The sequence below is a fragment of the Lissotriton helveticus genome, chromosome 11, assembly GCF_964261635.1.
Source record: "Lissotriton helveticus chromosome 11, aLisHel1.1, whole genome shotgun sequence".
NCBI classification, from domain to species: domain Eukaryota; kingdom Metazoa; phylum Chordata; class Amphibia; order Caudata; family Salamandridae; genus Lissotriton; species Lissotriton helveticus.
In genome coordinates, this window is record NC_136072.1 from 214474895 (window position 1) to 214498782 (window position 23888).

Sequence of the window (23888 nt, forward strand, 5' to 3'; positions counted from 1 at the left end):
CTGTGAAATGTATTTGTTTTCCATTGCTTTGAAAATTCATACCTCTGTTTATATATATGTTAAAAGATTCATTTTGTCATGTAAATTCATGTAAAAATAAGTTATATTTTTATAAATTGGTTTCGAATTTCTACTGAATGGCCTCAATTACTTATAAACCATGATGGTACTTTAAAATGCTTAACACATGTTCCGCCAGTAAAGTCTGGACTGCTCTTTGCAACATTACCAGTACTCAGCCAAGAATTTATGGTTGTGAATCCAAGGATCATCTTGAGGCATTATTATCCGTAAATACCAATGATTCCAGATGATGAAACAGCTGCATTGCAATAACCCCACCATGTCACTTATGGTGGTGAAATTACAACCATTTGTTAATGTGTTGCTTTCAATTGCAGTGGCGGCTGCTATGGACCTGGGTGGTAAGGCAGAGGTGTTGAAAAAAAGATCACTTACCTGTGAACAGCTGTCACCTCTCCTCCATCCTCTTCTCTTCCTGGCTCCTGGCAGCGTGGAAGCACGCAGGCTCCCAAACTCCCTAAACCAATCACAACGCTGCTGTCACCAGCGTGACAGCAGTGTCGTGATTGGTCTGAGAGGCCTGTTTGGCTGCCTTGGCAGCATCTGGGACACTGGGAAAGTTCTCCAACTGGCTGTGCAACACAGCCAAGTGGAGAAATGCTAATTGTGCATGTCTGTTTGGCCACTTATGGTGCACCAACCACTCTTCCTCGCTGTGAACCTCAGACCCGTCCCGCCTTAACCTATGATCCATAGTCCATACTAAAATTACAATTTTAATTCCTTTGTTTTATTATCATTTTAGTTTTCCTTTTTTACACCGCTCAGAGAGCAGTGAGGCGACACTCCTCCACCTTAGCGGAGGAGCCGCCGCTGTTCAATAGTCATTTTATTATTGTCAGTGAGTAGTAATTGAATTACCAAATAAAATTCTGCCCAGAAATGATAACATTTATCATACGGATATAGAGCTTTACTTTTCTGTATCTTTTTTACTTTACTTTTGGTTAGTAAGCTTGAAGCATTAAGGCAAGGGTGTTTTGTTATGCCGGACAAACATCTCAGCTCCTAAAACGGAAACGCAATTTTGGTCAAAGCCCTTTTTAATGCATGATGGTGTATGTAATAGCCAGTGATATTCCTGCAGCAGCTGAATGCATTGAACTATGTGTTCCACGTGGTGTTTATGTTATTGCTAGGGGAGTAGCTCCAGATGTTGACCCATCATGAGAAGAATGGCATATTTCCCCTACAGTCTGTTTCAATCCCACCAAAAACTTGATTCCAATTTAGGCCTGAATAGGATTTAGGAGAAAACATGTGCAGAGATTCTGGGTAGCTGGGATTACAATTTCGGGCCAATGTGTCTACACATAACACTTGCTCTAACTGTGTCTTTCCTGAGGATCAAGCGGGGTGGGGGGAGGGTTCAGGGAATATGAATGGCCTCAAGGTAATTTTACTTGCTGGATTTTCGAGCCAGTAAAATTGAGTTGTTGTTCCTGCACCTGGTAAAGTTAGGCGAGTGAACAACAGCCAACTCGTGATGTGCCTCAGTGCTGAGCTTTTCTGACAAAGGTTTCCCCCAGTATAACCCCTTCTACCAGCATAAATATCTGTGGGAAACCACACACATCTCCGAAGGTGTTCAAGACACACCATCAACGTGGTCTATATGATGAACATTTTGTGCTGTTGTTTTGTGTAGTTTTGGACATGTAAGGGATACCTATAGATGAATATTTAAGTACATTGATGTTATAATGTTCATTTTAAACACCATGCTCCTTTTTCGCATGTTAGCACCCGTACAACATTTTATTTCAGTGGTTCTTCACTGGTGGTCCACAACGCCTACTCAGAGGTTCGTGACTGTGTTGAAAATGAAATATTATTAGTAGATTAATGTAAAATAGGAACCAACAATTTGAAGATGAAAAGTAGTGGTTTATTAGAAGAAAGATCCCAGCCACAGGTGAGCATCCAGCCAGCATCAGGGTATGACAGTAACTGCTTCTAGGTCAAAGCATAACATTCCATATGAGGTTCCAGTGCTCCATGACATCAGCGCAGCTGTGTCATGAAGGGCACAGAGAACTACGATGCCACACATCTCCCTTCTTAACAACAGTAACAAAATTACAAAAGGAAATGAGTTAACATTTAGGCATAAATCAGAAACGAAATAGGAGGAAAAAAAGAGTTAACATAAAAGCATAAATCACACAGTCACATAGTCTCTTAAATACTCAGGAGAATGAGACATCCTTGTAGACTTGCGAAGAAGTGAAGAGGGTTCACCACTAGGAATTTGGCAATGAGAATTGTAAGACGCCTCTACAAGATCATTTCTAACCACCACCACCCTGTTCAAATTCCAAACACGATGATCTGCAGTCTTGATGGCGTTCTTAAAAACTTTAATGACCCGAATGGGCTTCTTAAAGGTAGCCTTATTGTTTTTACAGGGATTTTTAATGAGTACCCAATCTCCCACTTTAACTGGCGTGACCTTTACAGAATTCTTTGCATCAAAATTCCTTTTTCTATTTTCAACTCTAGAAGATTCACGCAACATCCAGTCATCACGAACATCATGAGGACTTGGTTGTAGATCATTGACCCATGCAGGTACCACTAGGGTATTGGGAATGCGTGATCTAAAAAGTTCAAACGGAGTCTTCCCAGTAACAGCATGGGGAGATATCCTGTAAACCTTAACCTTCTTAAAGACATCTGTCCTCCAATCTGTACCAGCAGACTTGGCCATTCTGATGGTTTCTTTGAGAACACGGTTGAACCTCTCAACCATACCATTGGTTTCTGGGTGGTACAAAGAGGACTTTTTGTGTTTTACACCTTGCTCTAATAGAAAATGCTCCATCTCGTTAGATACTAATTGGGGACCATTATCCGTGAGAATGGTGTTGGGAATGCCCTCCCTTGCGAAAAGTTTGGTTAAAAAGGCCACTACATGTTTAGTCTCGATGCCACGAGTAATGGCAATTTCTGGCCATCTGGAAAAGAAGTCAACAAGGACCAAAACATACCACTCACAACCAGCAGACACAATGGGCCCCAAAATATCCAAACCAACTTCTTTCCAGGGTGCACTCGGTCTGTCTCTGATCACCATAGGTTGAACCTTAGGTTTAGCTACCTTCTCACTAAGGGCACAGTCAATGCAATCCCTAACCTTACGTTCCACTTCTAAATCCATATTAGGCCACCAATATGACCTCCTCAATATCTCTTTGGTTTTAGAGACTCCTAAATGGCCAATATGTGCTAAAGACATAAGCTCATCCCGCAAAGCTAGAGGTGGAACCAATCTAGTTCCTCTAAAAAGTAAGCCATCCTGTTCTGAAAGCTGATCTTTGACATGCCAAAATTTCTCGAGGCCTTCATTAGATTTGGGTTTGACTTTCCATCCTGTCGTTAATAGTTTAAGAACTTCCATGAGAACCAAATCCTCCTGAACCATCTTCAACCACCTCACCTTATCAATGACAGCCTCCTCTACAACACAAACCATCTCATCGTCTTCATCACAATCTTCTTCATCATTAGTCTCAGAACTAGGAACAAGGCGGGATAAGGCATCTGCTACCTTGTTTTCCACCCCTGGTAGATATTTTACATCAAAATCATAATCTTGCAACCCAACAACCCACTTAGTGATCCTTCCAGACACAGCATCAATACCTTTCTTTTTTTAAATTTCACAAAGCGGCTTGTGATCCGTCCTAACCTCAAAGGTGGTTCCCCATAATAGATTTTTAAGCTTCTTGATAGACCAGTAAACAGCGAGAGCTTCACGCTCAATAACTGAGTATCTAGTTTCAGCTCCCTTTAAACTCCTTGACAAGAAAAGAATGACCCTCTCGGTGCCCTCAAACTTCTGTATCAGTACCGCACCTAAGCCCTTCAAACTTGCATCAGTAATCAAAATAGATCTCTCAGAAGGATCAAAACTGCTCAGTTTAGGTGCAGAAGCTAACCTCTTCTTGATGACTTCAAATTCATGTTGACATTTTTCTCCCCAAACAAAATCCACTCCTTTCATCAATAATTGTCTCATGTTAGCACACAAAGAGGCAAAATCTTTCACAAACTTACTGTAATATTCAGCAAGTCCTAAAAAACTCATCAATTCTTCCTTATTTTGTGGGGAAGACAACTTAGAAATGGTAGAGATTAAGTTTTCCTTAGGTAAAATTCCCCCTTCAGTAATTGTGTGACCTAGATAGTCAATGGAAGTCTTTCTAAACTTGCATTTCTCAATCTTAACAGTCAAACCTGCAGTACATAGTCTTTCTAAGACTGCAAAAAGCCTCAAATCATGCTGCGAATTATCCACGCCAAACACAAGAATATCATCTTGGTATACTCTGACACCTTGTAGACCTTTTAAGACCTTTTCCAATGCCCTTTGGAAAACCGATGCGGCTGACACTAAACCAAATGGTAGTCTGACAAACCTAAAGGTGCCATAAGGTGTCACAAAAGAGGTTAAATCTTTCGAACCTTCTTCCAACCTAATCTGATGGTATGCGGACCGTAGATCAATGGTGCTAAAAATCTTAGCACCCTTGAGTAGCATAAGCATGTCAGCAATCTTGGGTAAAGGGTAATGATCAGTGACCACACACTTGTTGAGCTCCCTTAAATCGACACAGAGACGAAGAGAGTTGTCCGATTTTTTAGCTGCAACAATCGGGGCAACCCATTCTGTTCCCTCTACTGTTTCAATTATGCCTCCTTTGATAAGTTTCTCAAGTTCAGCTTTAACTTGCTCTCTGACAGCCACAGGTACATTTCGTACTTTGCAGCAAACAGGTACAGCACCTTTTTTCAAAATGATACGATGACAATAATCATTCAGGCATCCCAAGTCTTCAGAAAATACTTTGGGAAACTTCATTTTCAATTAGAATTTCGTCAGAAGGCGAATTCTTTGCTTCTTCAGCACTTACAGTCTGTATACAAATTTGGCCACAATCTAGATTTTCATCAGAATTACATTCATTTTCAAAGTCATAAAATATCTCACTCACTCTACTTTTGTAGTTTCCCCCTCTACAACATGAGGTAACATGTCCCTTCCTTTTACATTTACCACAATATGCCTTCCAACCTTGACATTGTCTATCCGTAGCAAAATGTCCCATTTTACCACACCTATAACATCTTACTTGGGAGAAATCAAGACTGTTCTCCTTCTTTTTATAGGGAATTTTGCTTGCACCATTTTCATTTCTAGACTCTTTCTGGTGATTTTCGCCTACTCTAGGAGTAGATTTTACAACACTTACTGTGTCTTTAGTAATTTTGTTCTCCCCATTTTTCTTTATAACTTCTACACACTTGATAGAATGTTCTATCCTCTTAGCAATAGTAAGAACTTCTTCTAAAGAGGGTTCGTCCTTTTGCCACAATTCTTCCCTCACCTTCTCAATATAGCATCCGAGCATGAACTGATCTCTTATGTGTTCATCAAGACTTGCACCAAATTTACACGAAGAAGCCAGCTTTCTTAAAGCTGTAATATAATTCTCAATTGTCTCTTCTTCCAATTGTGTTCTCCGACCAAAATGATATCTTTCTAAAATTGTACTGACTCTAGGAAGATAATGTTCATCTAATTTGGCTATACAAATTTCATATTCATTTAAAGTACCATTATCAAGGTCAGGCAAATGATCGAATACCTCTTGTCCTTCTGCCCCCAAACAGTGTAACAGTAGGGCGGTCTTTCTTTCAGCACTTAAGCTAGATCCACACACTCTAGCATACCTTTCAAACACTTTACGCCATTTTTTCCATCTGATAGGTGGATCTCCAGGTGAGGATAAGAAGAAGGGGGGGGCAGTTACATTTTGCATATTGCTGTCACCAATAAGTAGAAAACAAGAGCGAAAAAATAAAAACAAATTAGAACGGGAAAAAGAGAATTAAATGTCAAATATGTGTGTGTGTCACAGTGAGTGCACACAAAACAACAAAAATCGTAGGTGCAAAGTCTAGTGTGTGTGTCACAGTAGCGGACACACAAAACAGATTCAAGTGAGAGTCTCCAAAAGGTAGAGAAACGGTTGAAGTAGTTAAAACAGTACCTTTGTATTGTCTAATTGAAACTGTGGCAAAGCTTGTAAAAAACAAGAGACTTCAGGGTGATTTGTAAGAATTAGCGATGAAAACGCACTCCGGAGTCATGAAATGCGATGAAAACGCACTCCGAAATGAAAATGAGGAAGTTGACCAATCCAAGATGGCGCCCACGCCAGCGTGACTCCCAGCGTACCTTGCGGCACGTTTGCGTGCTTCCCAGCAGGCTCCGCGAACCGCCGTGAAGACGAGCAAAGCTGGTGTGTCCACTTCAAGGCTCTGAAATGCTGCTAGGCAACGGTGCCAGCGTTCTCCACAGGATGCAGCGGGATGAGCTCGCGAGGAGTCAGCAGGTAGGGCTCTATTTAAAAGATGCAGATCGCAAAGTAGATCGCTTCCTCCAATAATGAAATGAAGCGCAAACGTCTGATAAAGCGATCGCAAAGGTGCAACAGGAACAATAAAGATCAATCGCTAATTTTGAAAACAAAAGTTCTGTTTCCCTTTTATATGAAAAAACGTTTCTCCTTACCCTGAAAAGACGAAAATGAAGTTCTCTTTTGAAGTCCAAAGTCAGTGAAGTATTTCCAAATCTTCACAGTTGAATGCCACGTAGTATCTCATTAAAATTGTTCAGAAAAGTCCACGAGTTTCCAAGGGAAAATTTTTTTTTTTTTTTTTGAGATAGGTGTTGAGATCTTATCTTCTTATCCCATCCTGCGTCGCCAAATGTAAAATAGGAACCAACAATTTGAAGATGAAAAGTAGTGGTTTATTAGAAGAAAGATCCCAGCCACAGGTGAGCATCCAGCCAGCATCAGGGTATGACAGTAACTGCTTCTAGGTCAAAGCATAACATTCCATATGAGGTTCCAGTGCTCCATGACATCAGCGCAGCTGTGTCATGAAGGGCACAGAGAACTACGATGCCACAATTAATACAGTATATACAAATAGAGAGAAGCAAAATTAAATGTGAATGAATTTGAATTAGAGGCTAAAAATTAAGTTGATATCATTAGTTTGATGGAAGCAGTGTAAGTACAACAACGAATTTAATATGGATGACTGGTGCCCTCAATTAAAGTACTGACCAAAAGAGAGAATGTATTAGGAGCAAAGGAGACCATGTGATTCGACATTCTAGATTAAACATCGAATTTAGAAAAGCTCCATTCTTCCCAATAAAATAATATTTCTATTTTTCCATTTTTTATTCTATATTTGTTTTTTAACTACATTAAATGTTTAATTATTGGGTACCTGTTTTATGTAAACTTGTTTCTATATATTGTTTTGAGGTTCAAATGGTAGAAATTGGTTAGGCCAGTTCCCACTTCCAGTAATCAGTCAGTGGGGTCCCCCGATTCAAGTGATGATTCAGTGGAGTCACAGAAGTCAAAAGTTTAAGCACCACTGTTTTAGAATAAAATCCACCAATAAACCAACAAATAGGCTGAGGTGTACTTATCGTAGGAAGATTTGTATGTGAATAATGATACAACTCTAAAAGTTCATGTGTCGAACTAAAAAACAGTAACATTATTATTCTATTGGGAAAATCCTAATACGCCATCATAAAACTTGTCTTGCACATATGTTAAACTATTACAATTCACGTTATTGTAATTGTTGCATAATAATGATTTACTTCAAGATTACAATTATTTTCCCCCTAGATAGAATTTTCAGAGATGACTGGGATAGCACATTACGTGGACATTACGGCTATCCTCATACCCTCTGGAAAGGCTCAACCAAAGTCAGATGAAAACGTTACAGTGACTGAGGAAACATTTCATAAAGTTCCGGTTTGGTTATATGTTCCAAAAAAGTCATCAAATACACGAAGGAGAGCAGTGATTTATATCCATGGAGGTGGTTTCTCCATGGGAAGCCCGGGTAAGTGATAGCATTTTAGATTTTTTTTTACAATTCCTAAGGAAAATAGTGTAATATTGCGTTTTTCATTTCGAAGGTATTAAAGTGAAACACAATTTCTCTACTAATTTAATTACATGTGTTATTTCGACTGCTATACAAGTTCTGACAGGAGTATACATGTTCCACGATTCGCCTTAGGCAACACCCGTGCATGTCATTAGTGTGGACAAATCATGTGCTTGCACATGGATTTCATGACGTGTACACCAGGGCTGGGCACCCATTAATAACATTTTGAATTATCTCTCGTGAAGCTGATAGTGGTTGCGCATTCTCTACCAGAAAGACTCAAGTACTACCGTGGCTCAATTAGTGTGTGCCAAAGACTGCTGACCTCAAGGAACTTTCCAGGGCCAGATAAAAAAGTGCAAAAAAGAAAAAAGAACAAGGCAGGAGGCATTTCCATCTGTGTCCCCAGGATTTGGAACAACAGATCCTTATCCACGAGGACTGCTCCAATCTTTTCCCCATTTAGGAATGATCTGAATACATGGGAAGCCTCCTGCCAGTGGCAGCTGCCATCTACCGAGAGTAGTGGGGCAGGCGAACAGCTACTGGGTACACAAAACATACTACATTACACACAAAACATACATACAAAAAATACACTTACCTGACCACACTCCTCACTACATACCCAATCTTCCTCTTTCCTGCAGCAAGGGACCAGCAGACTTGCTTATCCAACCACGGCGCTGCTCTGTGGCACCAAGATTGGATGGGGCGTCCTGGCTCGACGCTCCGTCAGGCCCTCTAGGTCTGCGCTTGGTCTCCACCCAACTGCCTAAGACAGCTAGGTGGCGAGCTTCAAAGTGCACATGTCGCTTTGGACGGCGAAAGACAGCCGTTCAAAGCGACATGTGCACTTTGGATGATCCAGCCTGTGACTGCTCCTGTCTTCTGCTGCCAATCAGCAGTAGAGGACACGCCCTGTATGTCTCTGGGCTCGGGAGCCGGCTGGCTGCTACAGCGTGCACCTAGGTAAAAAATGAAAAAAAGGCTACAAAATCTTATCATTGCCATTTTATTTTGTTGTGCACATATCGCAGCAGGCATGGGGTGACGTTTCCCTGAGCAAGCGAAGAAACCGCCACTGCCTCTTGCACATCGAAGCTAAAATATCAAGGAATACAAATACCGAGGTCAAAATATTGAAACCAAAATATCAAAAGGTAGGTATAGATTTTCAACACTCAACTCCACATATACGTACCTTGAAAAAAGACAGATTTTCATAGCACTTAAAAGTGGAGTTAGGAATAGGAAATCTAAATGTATGAGCTTTCATAAAAGAAAAAGGGTTAAGCGCCGACGTTTTGGTTTCCATTGGAAATAATCTGTGAGACAATCTTCAGGACACAGAATTTGTTCAAAGAACTAAAACCCTTAGACAGTGAGTGAAAATTCATAATGATGCAATAGTTTCTTTTTGTCTGAAGTATGGCATATATTCAATTAAATATTATTTATTCTCTCATAGGAAAATATGTGGCAATTAATCCTTTCCATATCAGTCACCGCAATGTCTCCAACGGTCTCGTGCAGCATTCTGCTACAGTAAGACGGAGACTGAAACGCCAATGCTTCACTCACTTTCCTTTAAGTTGTTGTTCAAATTAATTAAGAGATTTAGGGCCAGATTTAGGTAAAGTACATTTACCGATTCTAGAATACCGAATTTTACCGATTCGATATTCTAGAATCGGTAAATGCTATGTAGCTAAATATTCGTTAAGTATTACTGAATCGGTAAGATTCGGTATTTACCGATTCGGTAATTGCCATTCATTCCTATGGGCCTGGAGGCCCATAGGAATGAATGGCAATTACCAAATTGGTAAATACCAATTCAGTAAAATGGGGAAAACATTCAAGGGTGTCACTTTGACACCCTGTTGCACCCCTGAATCGTGCTTGTGTGCTCATGTGACACACATACATGCCCTAAGGGCATGTATGTCTGTCACATGGCTTTGAATAAAAAGCACAAAATTGCTTTTTATAAGGTATTCTGTATTTACCACCAACTATTAGTTGGGTGGTGATGCAGCGCCCCTATAGAAAAACTGTCTCAACAACGCTACCTAACACCATAATACTCACCATTAATCATAAATCACTCGTAAGGCCCATAAACCAACGAGACAATTTTTGGGCAACTGAATCATGTGACCTAATTAATCAGAACCTATTCATAAACTATTTACACATTTATATACATCTGCAGTTTATTATCTCTTACCATGAATTTTACGCAAATAACATTTTAATTAAGTCACCTAGGTAAATAGATCAACTGATGGTAACTAGACCATGAATAAACAAGACCAGCTTGTCGTTTCAAAATCTTATTAATTAATTTTATTCTTCAAAGAAAAGCATCTTCTTTAATATATCATTATTTTATTAGCAATTAAGCAACATTAAATGAGGTAAAGGCATATTAGACTGACATTTTAAGGAATCATCAATTAGCATGAATTAAAGCAAATAATCAGTTTCCCAAACCCTAAGTTCTATTTTCCCGGTCTAAAACTTGCTTCATCTAAAAAGAAATAGCAATTAAGGCCTACTATCCTTACGTGCGCCAAAGTCCATCAGCACGTCACGCCCTTCTGGAATCGGAAAGCGAGAAGAACGCCCTCCTGCCCATGAGAACAATTTTTATACCTTTCTAACTAGCTAAAGTAACTAATTTTTGCATTCTTTTCTGAAAATCCAAACTTGTCATTGGCTGAGCCCTGTCAGTCCCCCATTAGGTCATTCACTCCTGACCAAGTCTGGGCCTCATCATAAACCCCTATTGTTCTTAGATTCTCCATCCTTTCGGCTTCCTCGAAAATGTTTAATTCGCCCAAGCACAAAACTTTACTTCCTAATCTTGGCAGGCAATTCGAACTTCCTGTCCTTGGTTTTTTTCTCCAAGAACACATTCAACTCGACCAAAACGGCTTCTGCATTAAATGTTGTTTGTTCAGCAAAAAGCTCTTCTTTTCTGCGCATGAGTGAAACCTTCACTCTGGTCAAGTGTTCTTATTCTTTCCAGCACTGCCAGCCATTTCTTAGGCCCATTCGAAAACTATTATTTAAACAAACACAAGTCAATAATTAATTAAAGAATTAAAACTTATTCTGTTACCCACCCCTTTTGCTAAATATTAACGCATTAATCAATGTTACCTAGCTGAAGCTGAAGCACATAGAGTTTACAAACTTATGCCACATGAAAGACGAAAAGACATAACATAAGCACACAAAATAAGCACATGCCATTAATTAAACAGCCGCATTGCATACCGACAAAGACAATAGACAAGGTTAATTTATTATTTTTCACAAACCTGCAGTTTGCAACATAAAGCACATGAATTAGTCCCTTGTGTCGTGTATGCATTTTTAAACTAAGTTGATTAGTATATTTCATTACAAACTCATTAATACGGTTATCTTATGGAAGTTTAACTTCGCGAGTCAGAATAAAATATTAGTCTGAACCTCGCTCCATCAACTCCCTCATCGGGTGATTTCAAAATCACCAAACTACACCCAAAAAATTTTAGCAACATTTTTAACCCCTCAAACATGTTTTGTCTTTCACTGTATTAGTATTTCTAATGTTTCGACTCTGCTGTCTGCTTGTAACTCTCAAACTGTGATCTGTGAAACTCTTCTAATTCTATTTCCTTCTCTTGTTCCTTTCTTATAAATCCTCTTCTTTTCCCTTAGGTATTTCTTTCTCTTGTGTAGCATGCAACTAATTTTCAACAAAAGTATCACAAAGACTATGACCAATAAAGGAGTCAAAATCTTGCCTAAAATTGAACTACCTATCTCTTGAAACCAGGTTTTGATTGCTGCAAATCTTTTTCTCAAGCGTTCTGAAAAATCTTCATCTTCTAAAGGAACAACTTCTGAATGAAGCTCTGTAATGTTTCTAATATACATCTCAATATTCTTGCTCTTGTCAGGAATATATGTGCAGCAATGCTGGACATGTAATATTCCACAAACTCCTCCCTCTTTTGCTAGCAGAATGTCAAGGGAAAGACGATTCTGCATAACCATGGTTCCCATGGCAATAATTTCAGTATCCACTAACTGGAAACCACCAGCAGTGTCAGTGGACAATCTGTCAACAATTATGGACAATTTTCTGATTTTAACTGCATTCAGGGTTATACCCACAAAAGGTATTACTGCACCAAAAATATCTCCCAAAATTTCTGAGAAACTTTCTCTTTTAAATCTACTCAGATGATTGCTAATTTCAAATGAACCTTTTTCATTTTTGTCTACATGAAAAATCTTTGGGAAAACTAAACCAACGTAAAAAGTCCCATACCAGTGGTCTGGGAGATTGTAGTAAGCCTTGTCCCCACATACAAAATAAATCCCAGGAAAAATTGGATCTTTGCCACCTTTAAATCCCCATCCACCCAATCCACCCATAATTTGATAAGTATCCTCACATTGGCTAGCACCCACAAAGTAATTGTCAAAAAGCGTGTTGTCTCTTCTAATGCAAAGCTATCCGCTAACTGGTTTATCTATGTGAATAGCAACATTTTCTGATGATCTACCATTAAGCTTTTCATCCTCAATTTGCCAAAACTTCAATTTGGTTTGTTTCAGCATTTCATTTCTCTTATAAATTGCTCTTCTCTCTTCAACTAAGTTTAAGAAAGACTTCTCCTCAGCTCTCAATTTGCAAGTTAAATTGTTTCTAAAAGCATATTCATATGTTAGTTCATTTGTTACAATGAAAAATTCCCTCATCAGTTTAGCTTGTTTATGCTTATTCAAGCTTTTATCAACTTTTAAATTTGCAAAAATCTCGTTGTGGTTAGAATAATAGTACTCTAAACGACCTGTTTGATAAAACAGACTAGCTATTACGCTGCATGTAATGCCATAAGTAAGGGGAAGCATGTTATAGGTCACCCCCTCAGAAACAGAGGCTGGTAATTTCACACAAATATAACAGTCTTTAACATCCATGACTCTAACATATTCAGAAAGAAGTCTTGAAAAGGTATTACTAGAAAAATTACCAACAGATCTATCTTGGTGTATCGCTGGCTTGTGATCAATAACTCTGTTAGTTTTGCCTGCTGTACCATGATTATCTTGTTTAGCCATAGCTTTGCTTGTCATGTTAGTTTTGTACATTTCCTTGTCAATTCCAAAAGGGAAAATGACAGCTAAAATTAACCAGACCAAGATTATTAAGACCACACAGATTAAAGACATTTTGCAACATCTTCTCAGAATGGAACACCTTGAATTATTGTTAACATAAGGCATCTTTTACTCAGAACAAGAGCCTAACAATAAAAATCAAATATCAAATTTTAAAAACACTAAATATACCCCCTGTTTTTAAATTTTTTTTGTTTTAAGAAAACCCTATTCTCTAACAGCTTTTCTTCGACCTTGCGTCTTACATCAAATGTATTTTTCAGCTAACACAATTTCTTCGACCTGGTGTCACCTAACACAATTTCTTCAACCTTATGCCAAAACAAATCCTCAAAATTTTACAGAAACCATTTTAATCATTACCACTTGTGTCATCTAAATCTTCCTGACTACTACTATTCACCTCCACCACAGGTGGGATGATTATATATGTCCACTCAGGAGACTTGTACTTCTGGTTAGGTTTTACAACTCTCTTTGCTCTACTACTAATCACTTCTATTTTCGTTCCTGCTTGAATTTTCTTATCAGAATCACTTTTCTGACTAGAGACTTCGTTCACCTGCTCTTTTGATCTGTTCACCAATTTGAATTTTAGTCCCTCATTTTCATTAGGCCAGTTATCACCTTTTCTTGGCAATTTCTTCTTTGGTTCAGATGTGTTGCACTCTGCTCTCCAAGCTGTTTTTCTAAAATATCTTATTTCAGAATCTTCATCACTTTCATCTGAATCTGTTTCTGATATTTCAATTCTAAATCTAGGCTCTTCTTTACTCGGCAGTTTCACTCTGTTAGGAACATCATCCTTATAGCTGGTACTCGGAATTTCGTCTTCTTCTTCTTCTGCAATAGCTTCAAACTTCCCAGTTTCAGGAATTCCGTTCCTGCCTTCAGAGTTTCCAATCTGCTTTTCAATACTCTCCTGATTTTGAATTTTCACTTGATCAGATTCTTCTGCTTCTTTTTCTAGCAGATAGATTTTCTTCATCTTCTGAGTCTATTATCACGATTTCTTCATTATTTTCATTCAATGCTTCATCTGCAATTGAACTCTCCAGATGTCGACCTTCTTGTCGATCTTCAGGATCTGGATTTCTTTCAGGTTCTTCTTCAGAATCTGAATCAGTTGTAGTGTCACCTTCGACAGGATTTTCAGGTGTTGGCACACGAATGGTGTGACTAGCGTGAATCCACCTCTTCAATCCTTTGCACTTTACTGCATTTGTTGTGACAAGAATCACCTGTCTTGCCTTCTGCCACCTGGGTACTAGACAATTTCTTCTCCGATGTATTTTTGTCCTTACCCAGTTTCCTGGTAACAGATCATGAGCTTTTTCTTTGTCTCTTGCAATTACATCAGTTCCCACCTGATGGAACACAGAAGTCATGACGTCAGAAAGGTTCTTGCAGTATTCCAAAATGACGCTATCATTTATACTCATTAATTTTCCAACTGGTACAAATGCTTGTCGCATGACTCTACACATGACAATATCATGAGGGCTTAGACCTGTCTTTTTATCAGGAGTTCCTCTCAAAGACATCAAAACAAGTGGAACTGCATCTGTCCACTTTACTCCTGTAGCTAAACACATCTTAGCTATCCTATTCTTAATTGTGCCATTTACTTGCTCAACAACACCTGATGCTTCTGGTCTGTAGGCACAGTGTAACATTTGTTTTATATTCAATGCTTCACAAATCATTTGTAATAGTCTGTTTTCAAAATGTGTTCCACGATCAGTTTCAACAGTCACTGGAAAACCGTACCTTGTTATGATTTCCCTTAAAAGCAATTTTGCAACAGTAACTGAATCATTGTGACGTGTTGGGAACGCTTCCACCCATCTTGAAAACAAACAGATTATCACAAGTACATATCTTAACTTATTGTGGGGTGGCATGTCAATGAAATCCATTTGTAGTCTAGTGAAAGGACCACCCTCCCGTGCTATGGTTCCCATGCTCACAACAGTTTTTCTGTTTGGGTTCATTTGTTGACAGATTAAGCATCTCTGGCAAAAAGATTCTGCAATTATTCTGAACTTTGGGTTGAACCATGTCTGCCTAAACAACTTGATCATAGAATCTCTTCCAATATGTCCTGGACCATGATACATTCTAGCCATGTCAGCAATCATGCTATTTGGCATTACTGGTCTGTCATCTTTGTAAACCCAAATCTCATCTTCCTCTCGCTGTCTGCAACCTGCTCTTAACCATGAGTTTTTCTCCTCATCATCTGCCTCATCTTTTACATTTTTAACTCCTTGCCATGTCTCAACTACAGATGTTAGCATGAGTGAATTCAAAACATGTTCATTGCCTTTTTCCCGATTGATTGAAAAATTGTTCATTGCACAGTGTTTTGCAATCTCATCTGCATAGGCATTACCTTTAGTTAGTTATTCATTGCCCTTTTTATGTGCTGTACATTCCACGACAGCAATTTTCTTTGGTAACTGAATGCCATCAATCAATCTCTTGATCAACTTCGCATTTCTTATTGGTGATCCCGCAGAAGTTAAATAACCTCTTTGAGACCAGAGCTGACCATAGTCATGGACTACGCCATACCCATACTGACTATCAGTCACTATGGTAATTCTCAATTCTTTTGCTCTTTCACATGCTCGAATCAAAGCAATCAATTCTGCTAGTTGAGCTGAACGAATTCCTTCGAGACAGGAAGCCTCCACTACATCTGCAACTGTGCAAACAGAATATGCTGCTCTCAAAACACCTTCATCTGTTCTCAAGCATGAACAATCAACAAAATAAACAAAATCTGACTCTGGCAATGGAACATCTTTAATGTCCTGCGTTTAGTACAATATTCTAAAACATCCAAGCATTCATGATCTATGTCATTTTCGTTTCTGATTTCTGTTACTGTACCATCAGGCAATAATGTGGAAGGATTTAAATTCACACACCTTGCTATTGAGACATTATCTGATCCCAAAATTACCTTCTCATATTTGGTTAATCTGTTACTTGTCAAATGCTGTGTTTTGCTTCTGGTAAGAAGAATTTCAACAGAATGGGGTACATAAACTTTTACAGGAAACCCCATTATGATTCCTTCACTCTGTTCAAGGCTTACACTTGTTGCAGCCACTGCTTTTAAGCAGCCAGGTAATGCTTTTGCAACAGGATCAAGAACTGCTGAGAAATATGCAATTGGCTTTCTCAATTTTCCATGTCTTTGGATTAGAACTGATAATGCACAACCTTCTCTTCCATGCAATACAGCTCAAATCCCTTCTCATAGTCTGGCATACCCAGAGCTGGAGCTTCACATAGACTTCTTTTTAGCTTTTCAAAAGCTTCTAATTTAGTTTCTGTTAGCGTAATTGGATCTTTTAAGTCTGCTTTTGTCAATCTCTGCAATGGTTTTGCAATTACTGAAAATCCACTAATCCATTGACGAACAATAACCAACCATTCCGAGAAACATTCTGACTTGTCTCTGTGTTTTTGGAGGTTGCATTCCCTGAATCATTTTAATTCTCTCAATTGTCACTTGCCTGATTCCCTTGGCGAATCTGTGACCAAGGTATTTCACTTCTTGTTTGCAATACTCTAATTTTGCAGGGGACACTTTATGTCCCTCATCTGACAGATGATTCAAAAGAGTAATGGTATCTGTCACAAAATTATCTCGTGTTTTTGCTGCTACTAGCAAATTATCTCGTGTTTTTGCTGCTACTAGCAAGTCATCAATGTATTGGACCAATGTTGACTTTCCAGGTAAATCTAGATTTTCCAAGGATTTTTTTAGCAACTGATTGAAAATAGATCGACTCTCTGTATACCCTTGAGGGATACGACACCATGCTAATATGCGATCTTGGAACATGAACGCAAAAAATTGCTGGCTATCTGGATGCAATGGAACAGTAAAGAACGCATTGTAGAGATCTATAACTGTGTACCATTCTGCATCATGCGGAATCTGATAAAGAATTACCGCTGGGTTTGGTACAACTGGGCAACATGGAACAACTATCTGATTAACCTTTCTCAGGTCTTGAACAATCCTAAAAGTTCCATTTGGCCTTTTAATCCCCATAATTGGTGAATTACATGGACTGCTTTCAATTTCTTTTAGAACACCCTGTTTTATGAATTTGTCAATTACAGGTAAAACACCTTCAATAGTTTCTGCCTTCATTTTATACTGAGGAATGTTTGGAAAATATACTCCTTGTTTCACTGTAATTTTGACTGGATCAACATTTTTCATCAAACCCATTTCACTTCCTGACAAATCCCACATTTTCGCATTAACTGTTTCTTTTAATTCTTCTGAAAGATTATCTTTATCAAATGCAGGACATAATTTACTTTCCTCCGCTTCAACCATTAACATTGTTAATTTGTAAAGCCCATCTTCCTCTAGAGTTTGGAGCTCTATACCATCCGGTGAACAATATATCTTGCAGCTCATTTTGCACAAAATATCCCTCCCTAACAGATTTACAGGACTGCTGTTACAAACTACAAATCTATGTTTGTCTTTAAATTTTCCAATTTCAACTTTGACAGGATCTGTTAAATCTGTTTTAATTTGTTGATTAGCTACGCCAACTACTTGGATGGTGTCCCCAGAGAGAGGCAGGTTTTCTATTTCCACTGATCTAACAGTAGAACGGGTAGCACCTGTGTCCACAAGAAAAGTGATTTCTACATCATTCACTTTACCATTAACAAATGGACCCGATTGGTCTACCTCAAGAGTGGCTCCAAGCACACACTCTTCCTCCTCTCTCAGGCACCGTCATAAGTAATCCTCAGAATCACTCCCTCCATTTTCATTCAACAAGTATTGTTGAGAAACATTTTGCACATTCACTCTTTGCGATCTGTTTACCTGTACACCCCCACAGAATCCCGTCTCTGTATTGTATCTCTGCACATTCACACAATTTGGAAGTGGCGGTTGTGGAATCTGACTCTGGTGATTCACTACCTGTCACTGTAGCTGTTGCTGTAGCTGCTGCTGTAGCTGTTACTGCAGATTTATCTCATTCTGCATCTGTGGATTTAATGATGCATTTTTTTAATTTCTGGGCGGATTTTTACATTCGCGCTTCCAGTTTCCAATTTCGCCGCAATTAAAACATGGGAGTTTTTGCTTAAGTTCTTCAATATACACATTAAATTTTGGTTTATTATAATAACCTTTAAATTTACCTTGATTCTGATTAAAATTTTTATTTTCCGAACTTGCAATTTGTTGTTCAGCTACTTTTACTTGTGCCCACATGGCTTTTTCTTTTAGCTTTTTCTGCTTTGCATCTATCTCATCACTACAGTATTATAATTTTCTTAAAATATCATCAACTTAGAGTGATTGCCTACCAACTATTCCGTTTCTAATCATATCACCAATTTCAGGTCTTAAACCATAAACAAACCTGTATATAAAGTGGCTCATGTCCTTTTCACTTAATTTTTCATAGCCACTGTACTGTTTAAAAACCAAAAGTAACCTTTCATAAAATGAATGTACTGATTCTTTCGGCTCCTGATTTGTTCTATCTATTTTAACCCAATCAACTTCTTTCGGGGGAATCTTGTTTTTCAACCAATAAATCACTTTATCATACAGATCCATAACATCTGATGATGGAGCACCTGTTATATTATTTCGGGCAGGTTCTTCTTTGGGCCAACTTACAGAAACCTTACATTCTGTCCAAAGATCTGACGGAACAACAATGTCAAAGAATCCATCAAGATCAATCCACAGAACTTTTGAAACTTTGATAAATCTATCCACCTGTCGATACCATTCCACAGGCTTTTCTCTCAGCCAAGGAAAATCATTTGTGAATAATAAAATTTCCTGTCTTGTCCAAGGGACATGTACATACCCACCTCCTGCTATTTCTCTCATCGGGAACTGAATTTGCCACTTCACCTCTTCCTCTCCTTTCTTCTTCTCTTTTCTTTGTCCATTTTACTCTCCATTTACTTAAATCTCCTAATCTCTTTAGGTACACAATCAAATCCTTTATATGCACTATTCTTCCATTAGAATTCATGTTTTCAATATATTTTTCGGTAAAATCTATTCTGTAATGCTTTCCCAAATTTTTCTGTCTGCTCAAATCAATTTCTAGTTCAATAGCCAATTCTTCCAACTGTTCATACTTATTTTTAGTTTTCCATTGTATGCTTTTACAAATAAATAATAATTCCTCATCTTGATAATGCTTTAAATTGTCAGGTCCAATTGTGCTAATAATGAATTCCTCCAGATCTGCTTTCAATTTTGCAACATCTAGTAATTTATTTTCTGGAGTTTTTGGGGTTTGCGGAGTATGCGTTAAATCTATTTTATTTACGCTCTTTTCTGGTGATTCAGCTTCAGATTCTGCACCTGCTGGTGTTCTACATATCGGACTTTGATTAAAAGTTAAATCAGGCATCTTTGGTTTTTCTCGGTGAATTTCTGACAAATCTGAGTAAAATTTTTCAGCCACTTTCTGAATTTCTGCATTTAATGGAATAGTTAAAGCTGAATGTCTAACTTCTCTTTGATCAAATACTGGTTGAACAGGACCAATCATTACTGGTACTATTACCGTTTCCATGCTTTTAGTTAACTGCTGTATTAATTCTTCTTTTGTTCGAAAATATTCTGAAGTATTTGGCATATCCCCAGAACCTTCTGTTCTCATTATATTTCTTAGGGTTTCATTTCTGTGAACTGGGGTTTCAACATAATTTCTGTTTTCACCTGATATACTAGAATTAGTTCTGGTTTCTACTCTTTCAGGTGTTTTTGCATTATTCGGGTGTTATCTAGGTGATGCCTCATTAATAATTTCTCTAGGAGGTGCACTTGGAGTAGTTCTTGGAGGAATCATCGGGGAAGTCAATGTACAAGTTGGCTGATAAGGAGGAGGCTTTTTCGGTTTTGTATTATAAATCTCTTCTAAAACTGGATTCTCTAATTCACTTTCCTCAGCATTATTATTTTTCTTTTGAGAATTCTTTTGACCTTGTACTTCAGTAACCTTCTCTCTTACTGGGTACACACCATCACACATGTCTGCACGTCTCCAACGACGCATTCTATCTTCATGAGTTTCCCTATTAATGTCTAACTTTGGACCTTTTGTTATACCTCTATTTTCTCGTTCAAGTTCAAACATCTCATCCTCCCATTCAACTAAAGCTTCAAATTGAGTAGGTCTAGGCTTTGGCACAAGAGCCATCATTTTTTCTCTCAAGTTTTTCAAAACCTTCATATGAAATGATCCACCTTCCGGCCATGCTAATACACCATCATCTTTGGTATAATTCATCCAATTATCCATCCAAAGACAAGCATGATAACCATATTCACCTTCCATATAGGCTGCAGGTGTTTTCTACTTATGAAGTAACTTTCCACCTCGCGTTTCAATTTTCTTATCAGGTTTAAATATATTTTTCAATTTCTGAAGCAATGAAAGCTTCTTTTCCTCTTTCTTGTAGTAATAACTCATGTTTTTAATCAAATCCACTTATTTCTAAATGATCGTAAGTATTTCCTTGTAGTTCCGCAAATCCAACCAATCCGTGCGCGAAACTCACCAACAAGCCAATGAGGTTAAGCTACGTCACCACCTTGCTCAACCAATAGAAACACTGCTTTCAGGATAAGCCAATCAGCTATCAGCTCGTCTTAGTCACGTGAACCAATCAGCGCGCTTGCTGTGACTTCTCGTCTCTCACTCCTAGAACTCACCCCTCCTTCACAAAGTATTTTCACAGCGCCATTTTAAACCAAACTTTTTAATGAATTTCAATTAGTAACTCCAGAAAAACAAACCATTTGTCTGTTTCACTAAAATAAAGTGATAGCGTTTACAGTCATACAAGTATTCTTTGCGTGGAATAGACAACGCTATTCTCACAGAATATTCATTCGTTGATAAAGTAAGACTACTCTACCCATCTAACAGGTAATAACAAACTCGTCTCTCTCTGAATGCACATAAAGTGACAATTCAAAGTTTAACGCGAACGTAATTACAAAATCATTTTCGCACATTCAGACAAAGAAAACCCTAAACAAGCATACATAAATCTTGGTAGGACTTTAACCAACCATAGAAATCTACACTCGCCAGTAAGAATAGACGTCACTACCTTACCCTTCACTCAAGCTTGGATAAATTCTACTACTCTTTTCACAGTAAGTTTTAAAACAGGCTCCAAGTCCCTATAATCGAAAGCTACAATTTCATAGACAATCCTCGCTATACATTCTACCTAGCACACCTAGAGTCCCTATTCTTGTGCTGTACGTCCACAACACTAGTGATATATGTCAATACCACTACTTCGAAACAGAACAAATGCACTGGGTAACTTCACTTGTCACACTACTCTTATGCCGGCACAACTAGGAATTTTCACACTGCTGGAAAAAACCTTTCGACTACATATAACAACTTGACAAACTTGACATATGTTAAAACATCGATCCTATGTAACTACCATGTAGCATGTCCGTTACCATAGTAACCGTAACTCTGCTACCAAGAAATTGATGCAGCGCCCCTATAGAAAAACTGTCTCAACAACGCTACCTAACACCATAATACTCACCATTAATCATAAATCACTTGTAAGGCCCATAAACCAACAAGACAATTTTTGGGCAACTGAATTATGTGACCCAATTAATCAGAACCTATTCATAAACTATTTACACATTTATATACATCTGCAGTTTATCATCTCTTACCATTTTTTTTACGCAAATAACATTTTAATTAAGTCACTTAGGTAAATGGATCAACTGATGGTAACTAGACCATGAATAAACAAGACCAGCTTGTCATTTCAAAATCTTATTTATTAATTTTATTCTTCAAAGAAAAGCATCTTCTTTAATATATCATTGTTTTATTAGCAATTAAGCAGCATTAAATGAGGTAAAGGCATATTAGACTGACATTTTAAGGAATAATCAATTAGCATGAATTAAAGCAAATAATCAGTTTCCCAAACCCTAAGTTCTATTTTCCCTGTCTAAAACTCGCTTCATCTAAAAAGAAATAGTCATTAAGGCCTACTATCCTTACGTGCGCCAAAGTCCATCAGCACGTCACGCCCTTCTGGAATCGGAAAGCGAGAAGAACGCCCTCCTGCCCATGAGAACAATTTTTATACCTTTCTAACTAGCTAAAGTAACTAATTTTTGCATTCTTTTCTGAAAATCCAAACTTGTCATTGGCTGAGCCCTGTCAGTCCCCCATTAGGTCATTCACTCCTGACCAAGTCTGGGCCTCATCATAAACCCCTATTGTTCTTAGATTCTCCATCCTTTCGGCTTCCTCGAAAATGTTTAATTCGCCCAAGCACAAAACTTTACTTCCTAATCTTGGCAGGCAATTCGAACTTCCTGTCCTTGGTTTTTTTCTCCAAGAACACATTCAACTCGACCAAAACGGCTTCTGCATTAAATGTTGTTTGTTCAGCAAAAAGCTCTTCTTTTCTGCGCATGAGTGAAACCTTCACTCTGGTCAAGTGTTCTTATTCTTTCCAGCACTGCCAGCCATTTCTTAGGCCCATTCGAAAACTATTATTTAAACAAACACAAGTCAATAATTAATTAAAGAATTAAAACTTATTCTGTTACCCACCTCTTTTGCTAAATATTAACCCATTAATCAATGTTACCTAGCTGAAGCTGAAGCACATAGAGTTTACAAACTTATGCCACATGAAAGACGAAAAGACATAACATAAGCACACAAAATAAGCACATGCCATTAATTAAACAGCCGCATTTAATACTGACAAAGACAATAGACAAGGTTAATTTATTATTTTTCACAAACCTGCAGTTTGCAACATAAAGCACATGAATTAGTCCCTTGTGTCGTGTATGCATTTTTAAACTAAGTTGATTAGTATATTTCATTACAAACTCATTAATATGGTTATATTATGGAAGTTTAACTTCGCGAGTCAGAATAAAATATTAGTCTGAACCTCGCTCCATCAGTGGTAAATAACGAATCTCTAAATGTAAAAAGCACTCACTTGAGTGCTCTCTACATTTCAGATTCGGTAATTTACTGATTCCGTATTTTAAGGAGTCCGTAATTTACCAATTCCTTAAATTACAGATTCGGTACCGAAACTGAAATGTAGCCACCTACATCTGAAAAGCCTAATTCCGGTCGGCAACGGCCGAAATTCGGTAATTGTGGCCGTTACTGACCGGAATTAGGCTTCCTACATCTGGCCCTTAGTTCCTATGTATGGGACAGTCTCACTTTGTGATGTTAAATGAAGTGAGTATTGGGACATTGATGAATTGTTGACTTTCATTTATAATAATCATAATCTCTGTTGTCAATGTTACATGAGGACTTTGTTATGAACCCCTAAAATGTATTTTGGGTTTTGACATTACATCAAAAAGAAGAAATACACCTGTCTAACAGTATTTATTTCAACAGATAGATAGATGCATTTATTGCTTGAATTGATTTGCGATTTGATGATGAGACATCTGAAATAAATGAGAAATTGAAACCCACCTGTCTAAATAGTAAATTCCTTGTAGGCACCATTACCTGACTAAGTTTTAGAAA

At 38.1% G+C, this 23888-nt stretch overlaps 1 protein-coding gene across 1 annotated transcript in view; it reads left to right on the forward strand.

The window, feature by feature from the left end:
• Window positions 1-23888, forward strand: part of LOC144791461 (arylacetamide deacetylase-like) — a 193777-nt gene that overhangs the window by 36746 nt on the left and 133143 nt on the right. The window contains exon 2 of the mRNA XM_078666138.1: window positions 7812-8034. Coding sequence (XP_078522264.1) covers window positions 7812-8034 — 223 coding nt within the window. The remainder of the gene's footprint in view (window positions 1-7811; window positions 8035-23888) is intronic.